This window comes from Coturnix japonica, unplaced genomic scaffold (assembly GCF_054131305.1).
Source record: "Coturnix japonica strain WE unplaced genomic scaffold, WE-NBRP24 Scf080, whole genome shotgun sequence".
NCBI classification, from domain to species: Eukaryota; Metazoa; Chordata; class Aves; order Galliformes; family Phasianidae; genus Coturnix; species Coturnix japonica.
Window position 1 is genome coordinate 281170 of NW_028188983.1, and position 21957 is coordinate 303126.

The 21957-nt window shown below is 49.5% G+C and overlaps 3 protein-coding genes across 3 annotated transcripts; all 3 read left to right on the plus strand.

Annotated features, from left to right (window-relative positions):
• Positions 1-2822: 2822 nt before the first annotated feature.
• Positions 2823-7601, plus strand: LOC107325818 (keratin, type II cytoskeletal 75-like). Its single transcript, XM_015887009.3, has 9 exons — positions 2823-3412; positions 4371-4585; positions 5141-5201; positions 5409-5504; positions 5684-5848; positions 6230-6355; positions 6455-6675; positions 6945-6976; positions 7080-7601. The coding sequence occupies exons 1-9, from the start codon at positions 2951-2953 to the stop codon at positions 7268-7270; spliced, it is 1569 nt and encodes a 522-aa protein (XP_015742495.2). The 5' UTR covers positions 2823-2950; the 3' UTR covers positions 7271-7601.
• A 3137-nt stretch (positions 7602-10738) lies between these two features.
• On the plus strand, positions 10739-14142 carry LOC107325834 (keratin, type II cytoskeletal 5-like). The gene is made up of 9 exons (XM_015887035.2): positions 10739-11302; positions 11458-11672; positions 12085-12145; positions 12234-12329; positions 12598-12762; positions 13080-13205; positions 13295-13515; positions 13641-13675; positions 13754-14142. Exons 1-9 carry the CDS (start codon positions 10820-10822, stop codon positions 13960-13962), a joined length of 1611 nt encoding a protein of 536 aa, XP_015742521.2. The 5' UTR covers positions 10739-10819; the 3' UTR covers positions 13963-14142.
• A 3531-nt stretch (positions 14143-17673) lies between these two features.
• Positions 17674-21423, plus strand: LOC107325787 (keratin, type II cuticular Hb4-like). Its single transcript, XM_085534291.1, has 9 exons — positions 17674-18248; positions 18561-18769; positions 19181-19241; positions 19522-19617; positions 19822-19986; positions 20108-20233; positions 20349-20569; positions 20772-20806; positions 20902-21423. Exons 1-9 carry the CDS (start codon positions 17829-17831, stop codon positions 21033-21035), a joined length of 1467 nt encoding a protein of 488 aa, XP_085390417.1. The 5' UTR covers positions 17674-17828; the 3' UTR covers positions 21036-21423.
• The last annotated feature ends 534 nt before the right edge of the window (positions 21424-21957 follow it).

Here is a 21957-nt window from a genome sequence, read left to right on the forward strand (position 1 = left end):
CCTGGAGGTCCCATCCATGCCATGCAGGGACCATGGGGTGCAGCGTGGTGAAAGCTCAGGGTGACCATTAGGACTACGTTGGCTTGGGATGATATGGTAAATTACAGCCCAAATGAACAGGGTTTGAATTTAGGTTAGCAGCCCAAGTTTAACCCAAAGGCTTTAATTTAAGCAATTAACGTAAATTATAGCCTTGACTTTACTGATAATTAAACTGAGATCAGGTAGTGAACCAACACGAGTCAGTAGGACATGCTCTTATTTTATGAATGCCTGTTTTTGCAAAGAAATCACACAAAGCCACTGCTAAAAGCTTCCAGCCTTGCCTGAGAACAGACATCCATCATGAAACGAAGGCTCCCACGGTGGGTGCATCCATGGAAGCATCTCATGGTGGATGCTGGAGAAGGGAAGGGGTTGGTGTTGAAGCTGGGGGGAGGTGGAAAAGGCTCCAGAGCTGCATCACAGAGCTCTCAGCCCCAGCACAGCTCCATGCTCTGATCAGGAGGAAGAAGCAGAGCAGCTCCAGCATTACTCTCTGCCAAAGGAGTCTGTATCAAGGTGAGCTATCTGCATTGGTGCAGCAAATTCATCCACATGCCCGGAGCTGCAGGGCACAGGGGAGACACTCCCCCGGGAGCTACCTGGAAACCCAATGTTTCATCAACAGGGCAGGGTGGGGGCCCTCTGCCATCACCCATACCCCAGACCTGTAGCTGCAGCTCCTGGTGCTCCCAGTTCTGCCTTTTGTAATTACCACTCAAATTCCTTCCAGATGAGTGACAACCGCATCACCTCCACCCTAGTGCAAATGTGAAATGGAAAGAAATTAATTTCTTTTTATTTGGTTGGAGGAGCTGTATTATTACTGTTATTAACAATGGACTCCAACGCGGTTGGCGTATTCTTTTGGCTAAAAAAGGTGAGTTTCATATGTAAAACGGAGCCTGAGGGGGGAAAGGAAAGCACTGACTCATCACACTTGTTGGTAACCAAGGGTGGGATTCAGGTTCTGCACACCCTGAGTCAGCTCTTTGGTGCTGCAGGGGTGCAAAGGACGGGGAATCCCTTTGGTGCTGATGCCCTCCTGAGCTGCACAGCAATAGGGAAGAGCTTTCAGGTGGAGCTACAAGGGATGGAGGGCACCAATGCTCAAAGCATCACAGGGTTTTGGGTGTGCAAAAGTGCACACCTGGTGAACAGCCCCACTGGGACCGTTGCAGTGTGAAAGCTGCAGCATCTCAGTGAAGGCTCAACCCTGGAACAGCTACTAAAATAAACCAAGGATTGCTGCTCCAGAAACACGAGATGAAGCTGTTCGGGGGGATGCTTTTGCAAAGTCACCCTCTTGTGTAAATTAATTGCATATGAGTCATCTTTTCCAGACCTGCCTGAAACAGAGAGGGCCAGATGCTCTTCCCATCCCTAAAATTGAGGCTTTTTCATGTTTTCTGTTTGACTCGTTACTTGAACTGCCCGTGATGCTCATGCAAAGCAAACTGTTGCACTGGCACAAGGACAGTGCCAGGTTATCTTTGTGCTCACATTGCTGAGGATTTGGGCAAGAGATCCTGCAAAGCACTTTTCTCATGGATTCAGCTTGATAGGATCCCACTTTCAGATGTGCAGAGAGAACTGATTAAATCTTTGGGAAATGACATCATGTTTATAGACGGGGAGCTGGGAGCAGCCCTGGAGCACCCTATTTCCATAGAGCCAGTGGATTCAGAGCAGCTCTATTCCCACAGTCCTTCCTCCTTCTTTTTTCTTTCTGTTTGTTTCATTGTTTTTGTTTCCATCCTCCTCAGTGCCAGAGTTGAAAGCCTGGAAGCACAGAAGTGACAGAACTCAATGGCAGCTGTGAATAGGGCTGTCAAAGTCCAGGTGTGAACAAGAGACTGTGATAAAATGTTCTATTTTCATCCTTTCTTCTCTCTATATATATGTATATGTATTAAGCAGTCACAGAAAAATATGTTCACTGGAGCAGGATTTTCAGAAGACACCAGCTCAGGAAACTGAGCCCGTATAGATATAAAATAGAAGTATTTGTGTGGATGTACTGCAGAAGGGGACCATACGGCTTATTTCAGACTAAAAGGAGGGAGATCTGGGTCAGACGTGAGAGGGAAATTCTTCACCCAGAGGATGGTGAGACCCTATTGTTGCTGCCCGGGTGCACCTTGGGCTGCTCAAGGCCATAAATGGACCCTGGGCAGCTGATGGAGGGATGGGACCAGCCCAAGAGGAAGGAGTAGGGCTGGGGAGGTTTGAGGTCCCTTCTTGCCCCAGCCATACTATGATTCCATGCTCCTCTGGTCTTGAAGGACCCTTCCAACCCAAATCACCTGAGGATTCTGTGATACATACCACAAAATCCCAGGATAAAGCAACATGCAATGTCCTACAGGACTGCACAAGGCTGCCACACCGACACATTGCTTCCCCTAAAACACCAGGGACTGCAACTTCTGAAAGCCCCATTCACAGAGATGGGCTGAGGAGAGCAGTCCCATGGACTGAAGATCCCAAGAGCTGAGTGACAGCCGCTCCAAACGGTGTTTCCCTCCCGTGCCCAGGCTGACTCACTGCAGCTCCCAAACTCTTTGATATGGTGCGGAGTCTGCCCGTCTACAAAGAGAGCAGAAGGCGACAGTTATTCCCAAACAATACCACTGTTGCTCAGAACTTGGCTGTATTATTTCAGAAGGGCGTGTGTGCGGAGTGAGTTCTCTCTCCAGAATGCTGTTGGACATGCCAAGCCTAATTAATCAGAAAGACGATCCACCTCATCAAACCCATCCCAGTCTCATAAATGCATAAAAGGGCTCTCCCGAGCCCGTGCGGAGCACAGGTTCATCTTTCTTCTTTCCCTCCCACTCCTTGCTCCAGGCCAGCACCTCTACTGCTTCCCTCGTGCCGTAGCATCCACCCCATCCCAAAACCAGCCATGTCTCGCCAGTCCACCGTCAGGATCCAGAGGGGGAGAAGTGGCTTCAGTGCTGCATCAGCCATCGTGCCCGGCACGTGCCGCACCAGCTTCAGCTCACGCTCCGTCACCCGTGTTGGGGGCTGCAATGCTGGAAGTGGCTTTGCAAGGGTTGGAGGTGGCTTTGGAAGCAGAAGCCTCTACAATTTTGGTGGATGCAAGAGGATCTCTGCAGCTGGAAGGGGTGGGAGCTTCTATGGCCCCGCAGGGTTTGGTGGAGGTGCTGGGAGCATGCTGGGCTATGGATATGGGGCATTTGGAGGCCCTGGGTTCCCTGCTGGTGGCATCCAGGAGGTCTCCATCAACCAGAGCCTTCTGAAGCCCCTCAACCTGGAGATCGACCCCAGCATCCAGAGGATCCGAAAGGAGGAGAAGGAGCAGATCAAAACCCTCAACAACAAATTTGCCTCCTTCATCGACAAGGTGAGCCATGAGCTTCCCTGCCCTCATGTTTTGATAGGGATTCTTATTGCATGGTGAGCACATAAGCTGAGCAAAAAGGAATGGTGATCAGGAATGGGACTGGAAGATTCTTCTGTCCCTGCAGCTCCAGGCAGTGGTACCTGCTGTGCAGTGGTTGCTATGAGTGCATCACCCATCATCTGAGGTTCTCATTTGCTGCTTGGCATCTCGTAGGCAAATGGAGAGAGAAAACTCAGTGGCAATTCCACCCCTCTGCATGTGCTGGGTTCTCTCCATTGAGCACTGCAGAACAGGTGCTGGTCGATTAAAGCAAGATGTGAGCAATCCATCCAAAGTGGATGAGCACAAACAGGCACTGGGGAGATTTAAGCCTCTCAGCCCTTGGGTTCTTTTCAAAGGCATTTAAAGCTCACAGTGAAACAGTTCCAGCAAGTTGGGACTGTTTGCTCTAAATAGCAAAATCTGATTTGACACTTTCTGTCCACTTCATTTCCTCATTAAGCATATTAGTTGCACAAGAGCACCTGCTTGATTTCTCTCCTGGTTGAGCAGCTCCTCTTGCTTCCAAGCAGAATGCTGCATTATTCTGCATTATTTCAGAGGGTTTTGAAAAGTGAAAGAGCAGTGCTGTAAGGAGGGGGAACTGGCACTTTTCTTAATAGGAGTTCCAATCCTGTTTACCCCTCATCTGACTTTCAACATGACGTTTGCATCTTGCACACTTATCCAAAGGGAAGAAGGGGAAAGGAAGTTAGTTCCAATGCTTGTTTGCAACACTGAGCAGGGAAATGGAAATCAAATAGCAAATTCCTGCTTCTATCAGAGGTAAATTTATCAGTAAAAACCAGCTGGAAAAGGTACTGCACCCCATCTCTGCTTCAGGGACCCCACAAATGCAAAGGAAGTTCACCCCAATCTCTGACCTTTCCAAACATCTTCAGCATATTCCTTCTTGCAGGTCCGATTCCTCGAGCAACAAAACAAAGTGCTGGAAACCAAATGGAGCCTGCTGCAGGAGCAGGGGATGAAAACGGTCCGGAACAACCTGGAGCCACTCTTTGAGACATACATCAACAACCTGAGGATGCAGCTGAACAGCCTGCTGAGTGACAAGGGGAGGCTGGAGGGAGAGCTTGTCAACACACAGTACTTGGTTGAGGACTTCAAGAAGAAGTAAGTCCACGGGAGGTGCTCTGCCCACCTGATGGGTGCAGCTTCCCCCATCCTTCCACCATTTAAGTGTCCAGCACTGGGACATGGGAACCCCAACAGTGAGGGAATCCCCGACAGCGAAGGCTGTGCCACTTTCTCAAGATAAACGGTAACGGAGTAACAGATCCAAATGCACAAATATTCAGGGAATAATTTAGAATACGATCAAAGGCTTATTAACTAAATTACCGAGCGCTGAGAAAAAAAATTACACGGTAGGCCTGAAAGTTTCGTGGCAGCATGCTTAATTTGCTTAAGAGAGGCTGAAGGGGAATGAGTAACGGCCAGAAAGAGGAGAAAAGGAATAGCAGAGATGCTTTCACTTTTTTCTTTTCCTTAATGTGCTTGTTTTAACTAGTTCAGCTTAGGAACTCGCTCATGGTCTCTTATTCAGATGCAGGGTAGGAGAAAAGAACATTGTATGCAAACTGCTATTAAGGAAGTTCATTCCAGCAAAATAAAATCACCTCCGTCTGCTACCTGCCTAAACAATTCTCCCTCTGCCTCTTCCATTAGGTACGAAGATGAAATCAACAGGCGCACCATTGCAGAGAATGAGTTTGTGACGCTTAAGAAGGTGAGAGCGCATTGCGGCTCATCGGCTCATGGCTTTTTGTAGATCTCCTTCCACTCTCCATCCACAAACCCATCCGTACTTCTTGATGCCTTCATGACTCCTTCCCTGTCTTCTTCAAGACTTCTTCCCTGCTCTGTCACCGCAGAGATATGTGCATCCCCATGAACAAGACTTGAAAACTCACTGCCCACTTCTCTCATCCTCCAGGATGTGGATGCTTCCTACATGAACAAGGTTGAGCTACAAGCCAAGGCAGATGCATTGACTGAGGAAATCAATTTCTTGAGAGCCCTCTACGAAGCCGTGAGTACCATCACCCACCCCCCTCCAACAGCCTTTAATTCCTCCCCTCCGGAGATGCTGAACTCTTCACTCTTTAGAACTGTGCAGATAATGATCTGCAGCCTCTCCCAGCTCCATGCACTCATCCTTAGGGATGAGGAGGCACCACCGAGTGCGAGCTCACCCCGTTCCCATTGCAGGAGCTGTCCCAGATGCAGACCCAGATCTCCGACACCTCCGTGGTGTTGACAATGGACAACAACCGCAACCTGGACCTGGACAGCATCATCGCCGAGGTGAAGGCACAGTATGAGGACATCGCCAACCGCAGCCGGGCTGAAGCTGAGTCCTGGTACCAAACCAAGGTGACGGAGCTGGGGGTTTCTGTGCTGCTGTCTTCATGTCTTGTCTTGAGTAGAGAAGGGCTGAGTATCCCAGGAAAACCTTTTCCTATGGAGAAAGGATGAGGGAGCTGGGGAAGTTCAGCCTGGAGATGGGAAGGTTTCGGAGAGAGCTTAGAAACAGGAGGGAGAGATGTGGGTGCCCCATCCCTGGAGGTGCACAGGTCTAGGCTGGATGAGGCCCTGGGCAGATGATGGGACCAGCCCAGAGCAGAAAGTCAGGCTGGGGAGGCTATAAAGACCCTTCCAACCCAACCATCACATAGTTCTATGGTATGATACTCACATACTTCTTCACTCTACAACACTGGGCTCTGCCCTGACCTCTGTTCCTCTCCCTGGCAGTACGAAGAGCTGCAGGCTACAGCAGGCAGGCATGGGGATGACCTCCGCAGCACCAAGCAGGAGATCTCTGAGCTCAACCGGCACGTCCAACGGCTGCGGGCTGAGATTGACAGCGTGAAGAAACAGGTACAGGGCAGGAAAATCCATGCTTTTAACCAGTTTATCCCCCACATTGGAAGGAAGAAGCCAAGGGGGGGAATGTGAATGAGAATTTCTCTCCCCTAGTGTGCAAACCTGAAAGCAGCCATCGCAGATGCTGAGGAACGTGGGGAGATTGCCCTGAAGGATGCCAAAGCTAAACTGGCTGAGCTGGAGGATGCCCTGCAGCAGGCAAAGGCAGACCTGGCCCGGCAGCTGCGTGAGTATCAGGAGCTGATGAACGTCAAGCTGGCCCTGGACATTGAGATTGCGACCTACAGGAAGCTGCTGGAGGGCGAGGAGTGCAGGTGGGTGCAGAATCCCTGCAGAAATAACAGCAAATATCACTTTTCCCTGTGTGATGCTTCCTGGAGATGGGTGGGATGGTCCCTTTTAAAGTACACACATCGATTGGGGTACCCAGGGACAGGGGAGGTTGGGTGATGGATTTATATTGTGAGGAGCATCCATGGACTATACCAAATACTTACAGGAGTTCTATGAAATAGCCTGTGTATTTTCCCCTGCTGTCTTCTGAATCCTTGTCTTCTTACGATGCTGTTCTCTCCCCATACAGGCTGGCTGGGGACGGTGTCCCAGTGAATATCTGTAAGTCTCTAAAATCTATCAAATTACCTCGACTGAGCCTTTTAATGCCTCTGCACTGAGAATCCAATGTCTTGAGCCTGATTGCTCTTCAATCTCTTTGCAGCTGTGACCAGAACCACTGTTGGATCAGGATACGGAGGAGGAAGCAACCTCAGCGTGGGGGGTGGCATGTGCAGCATGGGGAACAACTACAGCTGCAGTGGGCCTGGGGGGAGCAGTGCCCTGGGTGGGGGCAGCAGCTCCAGCATGAAGTTCTTCTCCTCCTCCTCCTCCCGGAGAAGTTACAGGAGCTAAAGCTCTCCCTCCCTCACCAGAGAACACCACGACACGGGTCCTTCACCAAAGCATAATCAGGGGAAGCAGAACAGGAGCCACCTGAACCTGGTGTCCTGTGGCACAGGTGCCTCATTGGGAACCTCCTCTCTTGCACACACGCAGGGCTCCTCCGTGGAACGGGAATCCCTCTGTTTTAAATCTGCAGCTCGCTTGTTACTGCTCAGCTTTTTGTGTTTTTTTGGTTATTTTTTTTTTTTCCAGCCAGATTTTGTATATAAAATACATCCCATGACTGTTTGTCTCTCTTCACTTTCTGGTGTTTGTCTAATAAAAATGCATATGTAATTTATTCTATTGCGTGGAGCTTTTAATTAAAGGCATAGAACAACAAATGCAAATGCAGATAACGAGCACTTCTCATGGGGCCCTGCCCAGTTCAAGGCTCAGGTTTTTTTGCTCCATGTTCATGTCTCCTGAATCTCCCCATAAGCAGCCAAATAAAGGCACAGTGCAGCAGCAAGGGGAGGGTGCCATGGGTTGCAATGAGTTGCTTCTCCCCACTAAGCAAGGAAAACCCCTAGAAGCAAAACTCAGGGCATGCCAAGGCAAGAGCAAAGCACAGGGGAAAAGGTCTGGGATTCATTTAGCGTGCAGCTTGCAGCCAGCACAACAGCTCCCGGGGGGCACAAAGGGCTGTGCCAGGTGTGTGATGTACCTGCATGAACTTAGAACAATAGGGAACTAATTAGCAGGGGAGGCAGCACAACCACCCGACCTGTCCAAGGATAAATCTCATCTCAAAACTCTATTTACTGTGAGCTGTCTCACCTCAGTTCTTGGGTATTAGGAGAAATTGGAGTCTGTTGGAGTCACCGTCCATGGGGGTGTTTAAAAGCCATGGAGATGTGTCACTGAGGGAATATTAGTGGGCATGGTGGGATGGGTTGGGGTTGGGCTGGGTGGTCTCAGGGGTCTTGTCCAATCTTATTGATTCTGCAGGTGGGCACAGTGGGGATGGACTGATGAACTAGACTTGGTTGGACTTGATGAACTTAGAAGTCTTTTCCAACCTTACTGACTCCTTGATTCTCTAAGTGTAAGTGCAGGCACCTGGGAGCACTCCCCTTCTGCTCAGAGCTGTGCTTAGGGTATTCCCTTTCTAGACGACTATAAGAGGTGGAGAGACCCATTCACACACATCCATGTGCTGCGTTGAGGGGAGCTGTCTCCCATCCAACACCTATAAAAAGTTAAGAACCTGCCAGAAATAGCAAGTCTTCAAGATCCACTGTTTCTTCATGTTCCTAGAAGGCATCGGAGACAAGATCTTGTTTTGAGGAGGTGGAGGAGAATCAGGGGAGGTGCAGCAATCTTACATGTGGTTCTGTGACTAATAGGGAGAAAATAACTGAGAAGTGAAAGCAGAGCATTATCTGGCTGAAAGCTCCAAAATAGTGACAGTTGCTGGAAGATGAGTGGGAAAGACACAGGACTGAAAAAAGTCCCCATTGCCTGTTATGGTTTTGTAATGTTTGCATGTAAGGGCAGGAAATGGGTAGAGCCACAGTCTTGGGAAGATACTCAAAGAGATGGGTTCAGAGAGGAGAAAAGGCAGTGCCTGAATGGCAGAACATATTTAGGTTTTCCTTCAACATCAGCAGTTTCCCATGTTTTTCTGTGATCCTCTGAGCTCCTTCTGCTCCTCTCCACACCCCACAGGGTGAGTTGCCAGCAGGGTTACAGCTCTGCTGCATCTCAGTGCCCCTCCTCCTCCATCTCCCCCTGCTGAGGGCTCCTGAGACCCCCTACCCAACATCCTGGCCCGTGCTGTGGGCTGCATCCCCAGCCACCAGGACACAGCAACACACGTAGCCACGGGCACAGCAGGCAGTGCCATCCATTGCATCACATCTGGGTCATAGCATTGAGATTACAAAGCTCTGACAGAGCATGGGAAAGGCTGAGGTCAGAATTCCTTCTCCCCGGGTATTGCTTTTTAACAAGATAGCAAGAATGAAGCAAAGTTTCTTTCCACACAACATGCAGCCGTCCTGCTGCAGAGCAGAGTCTGGCCTCCATGCACAAACATAGATGTAGAGATGTAGTGGGGATGCTCTCCTGCAGGACAGCCCTCATTAACACTGGCACAGCCCTGAGTATTGAATTTGCAATGTGAGGATGGAATCGTGCCTCCAAATACCCATCACTGAGTGCTGCCTGTGATGGAGCCCTGCAGGTGGTCGAGACCAGTGCCTTTGGATGGGGTACTGAAGCTCTTCTTTGAGCAATGGGTTGTCTTGAAATCTGCTGTGTGCTGTAGCTCACAGGTGACAAAACATTCATCCTTGGGGCCAAAAAGCACTTGGCTTATGTCTGGCCCTAGAAACTACTGAACACACAGAGCAGACACAAGGAGTGGCCTTGGAGCACCTCCAGGATGGGTTTCCATGCACACAGAGCTACAGTGCAGGGCACAGAGGGCTGGTCAGGACAGCGTGGATCACTGAAAAAGTGCATTATTGGCATTTCCTGGGAACTCTGATGAATTGGAGTGGAGGGAGTTGGCTGAGAACAATGCCACGAGAGCAGATCCCCGGCACTGAATTTCCTGGTGACTAAGAGTTATCGAAAGGGGAAGAGAAGAAATGTGGGGAGGAGAGCCTGGGAACAGGCTGGGTAGGGGCACGGTCACCCGTCAGTTAAGGAACGGCTCAGCATCGATGAGGTGAAGCCAGGCGAAATAGCCAGCTCAGGCTGCACCGTCACTGCCAGCCAGAGCTCCCTCCCAGCTCACACCGTGATATTTCATCACTTGTTGTCAGTCTGAATCAGGATGATTTGCAGACTCATTTCACAGAAAGAAAAGGTCTGAAGGTATTGTTCACTAAGCAGCTTCCACGTTCTCCCCATTCCCCAAATGGTTTTCAGTAGCTAATGGTCCAAGACCATCAGCTGATGGTCCATCAGTGCCCATGGCCACACTGGCTTTGACCATCACCTCTTTCTTCCTTTTTCCTATCATCTCAAGTTAAATGCCACATTTGGGCATGAGAAGAAAAGCCCAGAACACCCCACAATTTGAGGCCCGAGGTGCTGATGCTGATGGCTTTACTCAGAATCTCAGCAGCAGGAAAACATAGACCCACAATCAGAGATTTCCCAAACCACAGAGCTCTGAAAAGTGAAAAAAAAAATGAGCTTTTACGCAAGGAAGGGACTGATTCACCCATGAAATAGAGATGAGCGAGCACTTGCCCAACACAGACAATGCACAGCAGAAAGGAGTGGGGAAGGGGTGGCTATGAGCAGCCTTTGGTGTTTTCACAGGTATTTCAACAGCCAGACCATGACTGTCCCAAAAAATGCAACAGCTGCAACTTTGCAGGCGATTGGCATCATGGAGAGGTGTGCCAAGCCTGGTTAATCAGTCCGATGAGCAGCACATCAAACCCATCCCCAGCTCGTAAGGGGATAAAAGGGCCAACCCCAGCCCAGGGAGCACAACCTCACCTCGTTGCACTCCTCATCCTCACTGCTTTGCTCCTCCAGTCTCTCACATCAGCTGTGATGTCTCGGCAGTGCAGTGTGAGGAACCAGGGCCGGACTGGCTTCAGTGCTGCATCTGCCTTTATCCCAAGTGCCTGCAGCACTGGGTTCGTCTCTCGCTCCGTGGCTCAAGGTGGAAGCTGCAGCACTGCTGCAGGGTATGGAGGATTTGGAGGAGGTTTTGGAAGCAGAAGCCTCTATAGCGTTGGTGGATGCAAGAGGATCTCCATGGCTGGAAGGGGCAGTGGATTCTATGGACCTGCAGGGTTTGGTGCTGGCACAGGGATCTCCTGTGGGTTTGGTGGTGCTTTTGGGTTTGGTGGGGGTATGGGTGGCCCTGGATTCCCTGCTGTCCCCACTGGGGGCATCCAGGAGGTCTCCATCAACCAGAGCCTTCTGAAGCCCCTCAACCTGGCGATCGACCCCAGCATCCAGAGCATCCGTAAGGAGGAGAAGGAGCAGATCCAAACCCTCAACAACAAATTTGCCTCCTTCATCGACAAGGTGAGCCCCGAAATTTCTTGGCTGTGCCATGCTGATTCTTCAGTGGAGAAGCACAAAGCAGGGCAAAGCTGGATCTCTATCAGCCATGCTGCATTTGATACAAAGCCATTTCTATCAGCAGCAGACAGGGAATAAAACCTGCTTTCTCCTTCCAGGTCCGGTTCCTTGAGCAAGAAAACAAAGTCCTAGAGACCAAGTGGGCCCTTCTGCAGGAACAGGGGCACAAAACAGTCAGAAACAATGTTGAGCCCCTCTTCGAGGCTTACATCAACAACCTCAGGAGGCAGCTGAGCAGCTTGCTGGCAGACAAGGAAAACCTGGGTGGGGAGCTGAGCAAGATGCAGAGCCTGGCTGAGGACTACAAGAGCAAGTAGGTTTTTGTTTGGGGTCTGCTTGGTGAGCAGGGTGGGCAGAGCTCCATTGCACCTGTGCAGTCAGATAAGGAAGAAAGGCCTTATTTTATTTTATTTTATTTTATTTTATTTTATTTTATTTTATTTTATTTTATTTTATTTTATTTTATTTTATTTTATTTTATTTTATTTTATTTTATTTTATTTTATTTTATTTTATTTTATTTTATTATTTTTCTGATATAAACCTCTGAATAATGCCCAGGGTTAAGTATGCATATCTGACACACACAACCCCATGGCAGAAAGCTATAGGTTTATGAGACCAAGGTACCAAGCTGCTCCCCTAAAGGAAGTTGAGCCAGGTCCTACAAACACTTAAAGAACTTCTGCATAAGCCCATAGCAACCCTCCATCTCCATCCCACAGATATGAAGATGAGATCAGCAAGCGCACAGCTACTGAGAATGAGTTTGTGATTCTGAAGAAGGTGGGTGCATGCATGATTCTGCTACAAGAATCACTGCAGCTTCTCCTCTGCAAGCAGCTCCATTCCTGTGCTGTTCTTCTTCCCTTAGGAGGTGGATTCTACCTATATGACCAAGACGGAGCTGCAAGCCAGGCGGGATGCCCTCCTGGAGGAGATAGACTTCCTCAGAGCCCTCTATGAAGCAGTAAGCACCTTCCCAGGACCTTCATGTCCAGCCCATTTCCTAACATCTTTGCTTCATTTTCCCACCTCGGTAGCTCGGGATGGATTATTTTCCACTCTTCTGCACCACATACCTCCACACTTATTTACTTCACCAGCTGTATTAACCCTTCCTGGAAGATTTGCAGGGGAAAAAAATCACTTTGCAAACAGAGCTCTGTCCTCCATTGGAGCCTGGAACAAGAGATGTGCCCCTTTAGTGACTCACCCAAACCCCATTGCTTTGGCAGGAGCTGTCTCAGCTGCAGAGCCAAATCTCTGACACCTCTGTCATCCTGACCATGGACAACAACCGCAGCCTGGACATGGACAGCATCATTGCTGAGGTGAAGGCACAGTACGAGGACATCGCCAAGCGCAGCCGGGAGGAGGCTGAGTCCTGGTACCAGTCCAGGGTGAGTGCCCAGGATGGGTTCTGCAAAGGGCAAACCGTGCTCCCTTCCCCAGCTCCCCAAGGGTAGGTCCTATTGGGACCCCATGGATGGGGCCCTGGTCTGATGGAGAAGATGGAGCAGCCCAGGGCAGGTTTGGGGCTTGGGGGGGGGGCTGTAAAAACCCTTCCAACCCAAGCCATGCTGTGATTACATGGCTCTATATGATCTTAAAGACCCTTCCAACCCAACCATCCCATGGTTCTGTGATATGATACTCACACACTGCTTCATGCTACAACACTGGGTTCTGCCCTGACCTCTGTTCCTCTCCCTGGCAGTACGAAGAGCTGCAGGCTACAGCAGGCAGGCACGGGGATGACCTCCGTAGCACCAAGCAGGAGATCTCTGAGCTCAACCGGCACGTCCAGCGGCTGCGGGCTGAGATTGACAGCGTGAAGAAACAGGTACGGTTCTAATGCAAAGACTCAATCAAGCCCATCAAATAGCCATAAGTGTCACCTCAGTGAGTTCTGCCATTGTTTTTCCTCCCCAGTGTGCCAGCTTGCAGACAGCCATTGCAGATGCTGAGCAGCGTGGGGAGCTGGCCCTGAAGGATGCCAGGGACAAACTGGCTGAGCTGGAGGCAGCCCTGCAGAAAGCAAAGACAGACCTGGCCCGGCAGCTGCGTGAGTACCAGGAGCTGATGAACGTCAAGCTGGCCCTGGACATTGAGATTGCGACCTACAGGAAACTGCTGGAGGGCGAGGAGTGCAGGTGGGTGAAGCCAAGCAGTGCAGTTGCAAGATCTGCATCTTCCCTCATACAGATGTTCTGTTGGCTTTTCGAACACATCTTGTTCGTGGTCTAAATGCTTACTGTCTTCTTTTGCTCAATTCCAGGCTCTCTGGAGAAGGTGCTGGTGCAGTGAACATCTGTAAGTACCAGTTTTGTGACTTTTCCATGTCTGCCAGCCATTCTGTCCATATGTTTATGGGTGTTTCTTCTCTTGCAGCTGTGACCAGAACCACTGTAGGATCAGGATATGGAAGTGGAAGCTGCCAGAGCTTCAGAGGCAGCAGCGGGGCTGGAGCTGGGCTCTGTGCTGGAGGAATGGGCTTCAGCTCTGGGAGCGGACAAGGCATGGCTGGGTCGTGTGTGGTTGGTGGAAGCAGCTCCAGCATGCAGTACATCAGCAGCTCTTCGACCAAGAGATGCTACTGAGGTCCAACAGCCACGTGCCGCCCTGTCCCTCATGTTGTGTGCAGTCCTCACCCTGTTACCTGCAAAACATTAGGAATTCCAAGTTGTCTGTCCTTATTTATGTAAAAGCCTAGCTCCTGTTTGTTCTTAGATGCTGCAAAAGCCCCATGTTCCAGTGTTTGTCTAATAAAAGGCATGTGAAATTCATTCTGTTGCATTCTCCTTTTAATTCCAATGACTTTCCATGGCCATGGCAGCATCATCGTCTCTTTAGAAGAAGGTGAACACAAGTCAGAGTTAAGTAAACTTAAGAGTTTAAGACCCAAGGCATTCCAGAACTGTGATACCTCAGCAAGGACTAACCTGACCTGGCATTCTTCAGCTGCTGTATAAGTAGCAGCACTCTACACCTTGCATGGCATCTGCCTTTTTATTATTATTATTATTATTTCTACTGCTTTTTTAAACCAGGAGCACACTGACCACTTCTTACTGATGTGGGTTTCTCTCCAGGAGAGAAAATCTACCAAAAACAAAAACCCCAAGGATTAATTTTAAGTGTGAGCTTAAGTGCTGCTTTCTCCCTCTAAAATAATAGCACCCCTTGCTCCTGATGGTTGGGTTCCAGCGCTGCTGGAAGCCAGGAGGTAATTTCTACCCCATGGAAAGTCTCTGAAGGTTTCAGCTCAGCTCATTAACTCTTTAGGAGGAGCTGCTCCTTCTCATCCACTCTATGCACTTTGGAAAAGCTTCTGTCAAGCCTCAGTGTCTGCTACCATACCTCCGGGGGATGCACTGCGTAATGGGTTTGAGTAAGTAAAGGAGCTTAAATGGTTGGTGTGGAACCAGAAAAACAAGAGAGGAGAGTGAGGAGCAACTGAAAAGAAGGGCACAGCACCCTCTGCTCTGCCTTTCTGGGGTGGAAGATCATGGTCTGACACCTCTGCCACCTTCACCAGCAGGATGGATGAAGGTGTTTATGTACAGGACATGTCTCTTTCTCCATTAGCTTCAGCAGAAAACCCCAATCCTCATTCAGGAGGTGAATGGGGATGAATCCTGGCTGTAAGCCCAGCCCCACCAGTCAAACTGGAGGCAGTAACAACAGCAGGGTTAAAAACACAAGGAAACCATCCCTGGTTCGGTGCCATTGTTCTTAACTCCCTTCAACCTTTGTATGAAAAAGAATGCATCTCACTCTCCAGGGACTCTAGAGGGACCTACAGGCCAACTTTTGGGAAGGTTTGATTAAAGGAGTTGAATCCCACCTTCAGTCAGTTGGTTGCAGCTCAACGTGGCCCTCTGGGATATTAGTGTACCCCCAACTGGTCAAACCCTTCTCTGCCCATCAATGTTCCTCTTGTGCCTAAGAGGATGAGAGAGGAAATCCATTTAATAACACAGTAAAACTCATGTCCTCAAAAGGAGCAGCGCTGGGAGCTGTAATCCCATTGCATGTGGCATTAAGCAGAATGCTCCTTCATTGCATAAAACCTTCTGATGTGCTTGGGGACATGGATAGTGTCTCCATGGGCAAAGCCAAGCTGGAAGTCCCTTACCCATAGTCAGATTCCAGAGAAGCCCATATGCAGAATAAGAACTTCCTTTACTTTTCCCTCAACCCTTGTCTCTTGGGGAGGCCTACAGAGTTCAGCTCTTACAGCCCATCACTTAAGGTCATCCATGCATATATATGGGGTAAATGAGTCAGCTGTGACCCCAGTGATGAAGATCTCAGCCTTACAGCTTGAGATTGGAGGCTGCAACCCCAGCACCACACAGCAGTTCTCATCACTGACATCTCCTCACTTTGGTATTTATTTTCACTGTTTTCTCACTCCATAGTATGAGGAACTGAGAGAAGCTGCTGGCAAACACAGCTTGTGTAACATAAAAAACCAAAATTACGGAGCTGAATGGGGTGAATCAGAGACAACTGGAGAACATGAAAACACCAAAGCCCAGGGAAGGATGACTCAAGGACAGTAATGTGCCAATGGTAATTCCCAGGCTGTGGATTTCCAACTCCTCCACGAGAGAAAGGGAGCAATTAAGTCCGTTTTGATCATGGAATCGTAGAACCATTTGAGTTGGAAGGGACTTTTAAAGGGGGAATCAGCAATGAATCCAAGCCCATCAGCTCCTTTTACAGCCATCACCTCCATAAGTGTAACCATAGGAGGCAGCAGCAACAAAAGCATCATCACTCCAGGTGCTGTTTGTACCACTGTACAGTGCTGAGAGCAGGAAGAGCTCCAATATCAAAGGTGCATCCTCTATAACCTCCTGCAGGTCAAAACACTAAAAAAAAACCCAAACAAAAATGGGGGCCACTACTTGTTCACCCCCCCATACACACACACTTCTTCCTCTTTCACCACGCACCCAAGCACTCCACTCCAGTCCTGCTCAAGCCAATTAACACTGTTTGGTTTAACCGAGGGAGCTCAAAACATCTCAATGGGTTTTCTTGGAGTCCAACATCACACTCTGCTGCTTTGTCCCATTGAAACAGAGGACCTGAAGCTTCATTCAGGGATGCCTCTCCTGGGATGGCTACCTTGTATGGCCACCTTACAACACTTCCCCTCAAATTTCAGTCTAAAAGTGCTGTAGAGTTGCATTCAGTGTTACTTGTCCCATTAACATGAGAAAGCATTTCCCAAAAGGAGAAGGAAAAGATGGCATTCAGAAGATATAGAGGGAAGAGATGCACACAGAGCCATGAAATGCTGCCAGAGCCCAAACTGGAGCAAGGTGACCTGGTACAGGAGGATGAAGGACACCGCGGAACCACCAGATTTGCTCCATCCTCTCATGCACCATCCCTGGAAAGTCTTTGAGGGCCCTGGAGCCGAAGAGTCCAGTGAGGCTACTAATTTGGGCTTGCAATCAACCACTGAACAAGGAAGGGGAAAAACGCAGTAAACAAAACCCAGCCATTAGCTTGGAACTTCCACCCTGCCCCTAGAAAGCATGCTGCCCTCCCACACGGCGACGCGGGCTCCAACGCCGTTCCCATCTCTCCAAGCCATGGACGCACACACGTGAATAGAAAAGGTGGGAGGAATGAAGCCTCAACGCTGCAATGAGGGCACTCGCCCAACGTGGGAGGCAATGGAGTGAGCCCCAAGCAAGGAAGGAGTCTTAGAGCTGATGGACAACAAGACAGCATTCTTTTTTCAGAGGATTTGGCCAATTCAGAGCGCTCACAACAGCCACCATGTTCCAAACAAGGTCTCTATTTTAACTAATACCCCACAAAGCAAGTTAGGATGGAAAGCACTCCCAACCAGCAACGGGATGTTGTTTGCCAGGCACTCAAAGATGTTGCCTTTCCATAGGCAAAGCCAACAAAACATGGTCATCTATCACTAATCCACACACAAGGCTTTGTTTGCTAACTCTCAATGAATTCCTATTTATTACTGATGTCATTTCTTAAACACGATAGACTCATTCAGGTTGGAAAAGACCTCCAAGACCTCCCAGTCCAGCCCCAACCCATCCCACCATGCCCACTAATGAGTGAGAACTTGACATCTTCATCCAACCTGTAACAAGGCAAAAGTTTTGTACACTCCTGAAAACAAGGAGCACCAGCACAAGCCCTGATTTTCACTGTGATTACACAAGACTTCACTATGACCCCACTGACTTAACAGCAGTCTTCAATTGCGTTATGGGACAAATCTGCTTTCTCCATTGGTTAGCAGGGCATATGCTAAGCAGCTCCTACTCTGCATCGTAAACATCTTGTGGAAGTTTCATGCAGCCTCGCCCCGTTTTCCACACAAATAAAAGGAAGAAGGTGCTGCACTGGAGGCAGAGGGAACTGCACCGGGGCTCAGCACACCACCTGCACCCAGCCCTCCCCAGCAGCAGCCATGCCCTGCTCCTATGGCACCAACGTTCGCAATTTCAGCTCATCCTCTGTTGCTCTTCCCAGGAATGGGCAAAGCTTTGGTAGAGTTTTGTGTCACCAGCGTGGGTTGGGTTCCTTCAGCACCAGGAGCCTCAGCAGTGCAGCATCATCCAGGCCCAGAATAGCTGTAGGAAGGTGTCCTCCTACAAGGTGTGGATATGGTTTAGGTGCTGCTGGAGTGAGATTTGGCTGCAGAGGTGCTGGCTTTGGCTATAGGGTTGGTGGATCCTCCAGGCCGTGCACCATCGTCCCCATCACCGTCAATGAGAAACTGCTGCAACCACTCCAACTGGAGCTGGACCCCAATGTGCAGACTGTGAAGTACCAAGAGAAGGAGCAGATCAAGACCCTCAACAACAAATTTGCTTCTTTCATCGAGAAGGTGAGCAGAGAAACCCTCCCAGGGAGGTCGAGAATGGGGTGAGGAATCCTGGAAATACAGCTCTGTTTTAGACACTGAGGACAACTTCAGAAGGTCAGTTGAGCACCAAGGTGTTCTTTTCTAGAAGTGTTATGGGTTTAATGCATTTCCACCAGGCTTGCCCACAAAAACCATATGCACAAAAGAACAGTGCAATAGGAAACACTGCATTCAGGCGTACCAAGAGCTGCATTTTATGGCTGTTGTGTGGGTATCACCTCTCACAACCACTTAACCCTCATCTCATTTCCCATTGTGCTCTCTGGGATTCAGGTGCGATTACTGGAGCAGGAGAACGAGGTGCTGGAGACCAAGTGGAGCTTTCTGCAGGGTCAGAAACATTGCAGGAACACCATCGTGCCCATGTTGGAGGCTTGTATTGGGAGCTTGAAGAAGCAGCTGGAAGCGCTGGGGTGCAACAGAGCCCAGTTAGAAACACACCTGAAAGCAGCCCAAGAGGCTTTGGAAACCAACAGGAAAATGTAAGTGAGAACATTTTGATATAATAAATGGTTCCCAGAGAACAGGATCATAAAAGCATGTCCCAGTTTACGGGGATGGACCAAACAGAGGACATATCTCCTCTAGATTCTCCCACTATTTCCTAACCCAAGGAATCAACACTTAGAGCAATTCCAAGCGTTCCTCTGCTCTCTGGTGCAGAAGTCAACTCAGAACAGTTCTGCTGCAAACTCGTACACCGAAACCTCTCTGAAAGCAAGCATGCTTTCCCATGGGCTACGAAACAAGAACAAAACATCCTTAAATATCATCTGGGGAAAAGGGAAACAAAAATAAAAATAGGAGGGGTTCCATTTCTTGAAGTAAGTTTGCAGAACCCCAAACAAAGATGTAATTGCGCTGAACTTGAAGTCTCCTGTTTTCCCACGCAGGTTCGAGGATGAACGCAGCCGGCGGAGCTGCACTGAGAAGGAGTTGATTGCCCTGAAGAAGGTGAGCAAAGGCCATTTGAACCCTCCTGTTGTGTCCAGGTCTTTGGGGTGCATGCAGGCAGTGATTTCTTTCCCCAAGCATCGCACAGAACAAGTACCAGCAGGAGCTGGTGCTCTGGTGTGCTTGAACTCAGACCAGCAGCAGTTGTGCAAGCGGGAGCTGGAGTTCAGCCATGCTACCTGCACTCAAAGTCCCCCACCCCAAGGGCAGCCCCGAGTCTGTTCTCATTAATCAGCTTCCACTAATCATCTTCCTCCTTCTCTCCCCTCTGCCACTTCAGGACATGGACTGCTTTTCCTTAAACAAAGCAGAGCTGGGGGCTAAGGTGGGAAGGATGGAAAGAGAGTTTGACTTCCTCAAGGTGCTCTATGAGGAGGTAAGCAGCTCCCTGTTGCTTCAGCTCTGCGTTTCACAGGCAGATCTGGAAGGACAGGGGGGCTGTGGGGCAATGGTCAGCCCTTATGATGAACGGGGGGGACCAACAATCCACCCCTATGTGGTCACTGCAAAGGGGGGACCAAGTGCATGAATGGGGTTGGATGGGATCATGGCAGTGCCAGCATCTCACTGTTACCTCCAGGAGATCCACCAGCTGCGGGTCCACATCTCAGACACAGCGGTGGTTGTGCAGATGGACAACAGCCGTGATCCCAACCTGGATGGCATCGTTGCCAATGTCAAGGCTCACTACGAGGACACTGCCTGCAGGAGCAGGGCAGAAACTGAAGCCTGGTGTAAAGGCAAGGTGAGAAAAGCAGCCAGAAAGAAGGTGTGGGTGCATCTCTGAAAACCCAGAGTTGCTCTGATTTAACTCAAAGCACTTGCTTTTGGGGGACACACAACCCACACCTTTGGGGCTTTTGCAGTTCGAGGAGCTGCGAGTTACTGCAGGCAGAAATGCTGATAGTCTGCAAGAGAAGAAAAGAGAGGCGGCCGAGCTGACACGAGTGGTCAAGAAACTGAGCGGAGAAATCAGGAGTGCCAAGGAGCAGGTGAGTGCCAGCAGGTCTGCTGCTCCATCAGGGCACAGCGATGCTGGATTATTGTTCCAAACGTGTCACGTTTAAAAATACCAAGAGACATTTAAGTCTGGCCACATATTTGCAGTGCTGCAAACTGGAAATGGCCGTGGCTGATGCTGAGCAACGCAAGGAAACATCCATCAAGGATGCAAAAAGCAAACTCACTAAGCTGGAGGCTGCTCTGCAGAAGGCAAAGCAGGACCTGGCCCGGCAGCTGTGGGAGTTCCAAGAGCTGATGAACGTCAAACTGGCCCTGGACATTGAGATCACAACCTACAAGAAGCTGCTGGAGGGCGAGGAGAGCAGGTGGGTGGCAGACAGCAACACCAAACCCTTCGGATCCATGTGCCAGAATGGGAAAACCAACTGGACAGTGATTTTCAGGTGGTAAATCCACCTCACACCTGCACTGGTGCCAACAGAGTCCATCCTGCTGCCTGCAAACATTGGAGGCTCACAGAGCTCTGCATGTGAGCAAACATAACCATGTGCAACCTTTCCTCTACAGGCTCTGTGCAGAAGGAGGCGTCCCTGTCAACATCTGTAAGTTGGAGCATAAAACTTCTTCCAAGCTTGGGCATCTCCTGCCTTTTCTGCCAGTAATTCCCTAAGCTGAAACTCAACTTTGCCTTTCACAGCTGTCTGCCATTCCCAAGGAGGTCTCGCCTACAGCCCAGAGCCCAGCTTTGCTGGGTTGGCCAATGGAAGCTCATGCATTAGGAGTGGGAGCACCCACACAAAGGTTGCGTCCATGGGCAAACTGACCGTGTAAAGAGTTGCAGATGAATGGCAAGGCTGGAAACGAAGCCATAAATACCATCCTAAATAAAGGATCTTGGGGCCTGAGCCCACTGTCAAAAGCGACAGGGGCTGATCCATTAATAAGCCTGGCCCTAGGTCACAAAACAACTCTGCTGTTGTGTTCAAGGGATCCAGACCCAGCCTTAAACACATGGCATTGGCATCAATCACCTTTCCAATTTGCCAGAGCCCAGTAAATTGAGCTGCTGGTGTAAATGCATTTATCCTACTTGAGGTCCGGGAAGGGGAGAGGATGCAGTGATTTATTTCTAATGACTTCACATTTTGTCAGCAATGCTTGTCGATGTCTTTTATCCCAGTTACAGCCTCACATCTCCAATAAATCTACATAGCAATTCAGTTACGCATTGGCTCCTTTCTGGGAAGAAGAAGGGTTGGTTTTGTCTTTGCTCCAGGATCTCAAATGTCAACACTTATGGGGTCTGACAGGCAGGTCCAAGCCCCATACCCCCTGATAAAGCCCTCCCATCAATGGTCTCCCATATCCCTCAATCTTCTGCATGCAAGGAGCTTACAAACCTCCCCCCAAAGCACCAAACCTCTCTCCAAGGCCCAGCTCTTTGCTTGCATGCATGGAGCAGGAGCCAACTCATGGGGTTACACGTCTTCATTAAGGCAGGGTGGAGCTCCAAATAATTTTCCTCCCAGGAAAAAAAAAAAAGAAAGAAACCAAAACAAAACACCATTTAGAGGGCACTGACTAAGCAAAGATGCTCTCGCACTTTGCATAAAGCTAACTGAAACTTCTCATTACCACCATCAGTGCCCAAATCCCCTGAGAACAGCACTGATTGCCCTAACTTGCCCAGGAACTCTTTTACATCCTGATGGCAGGAGCTGCTGGGTGGTTTGGGGCCAATTTGTCCTCCCTT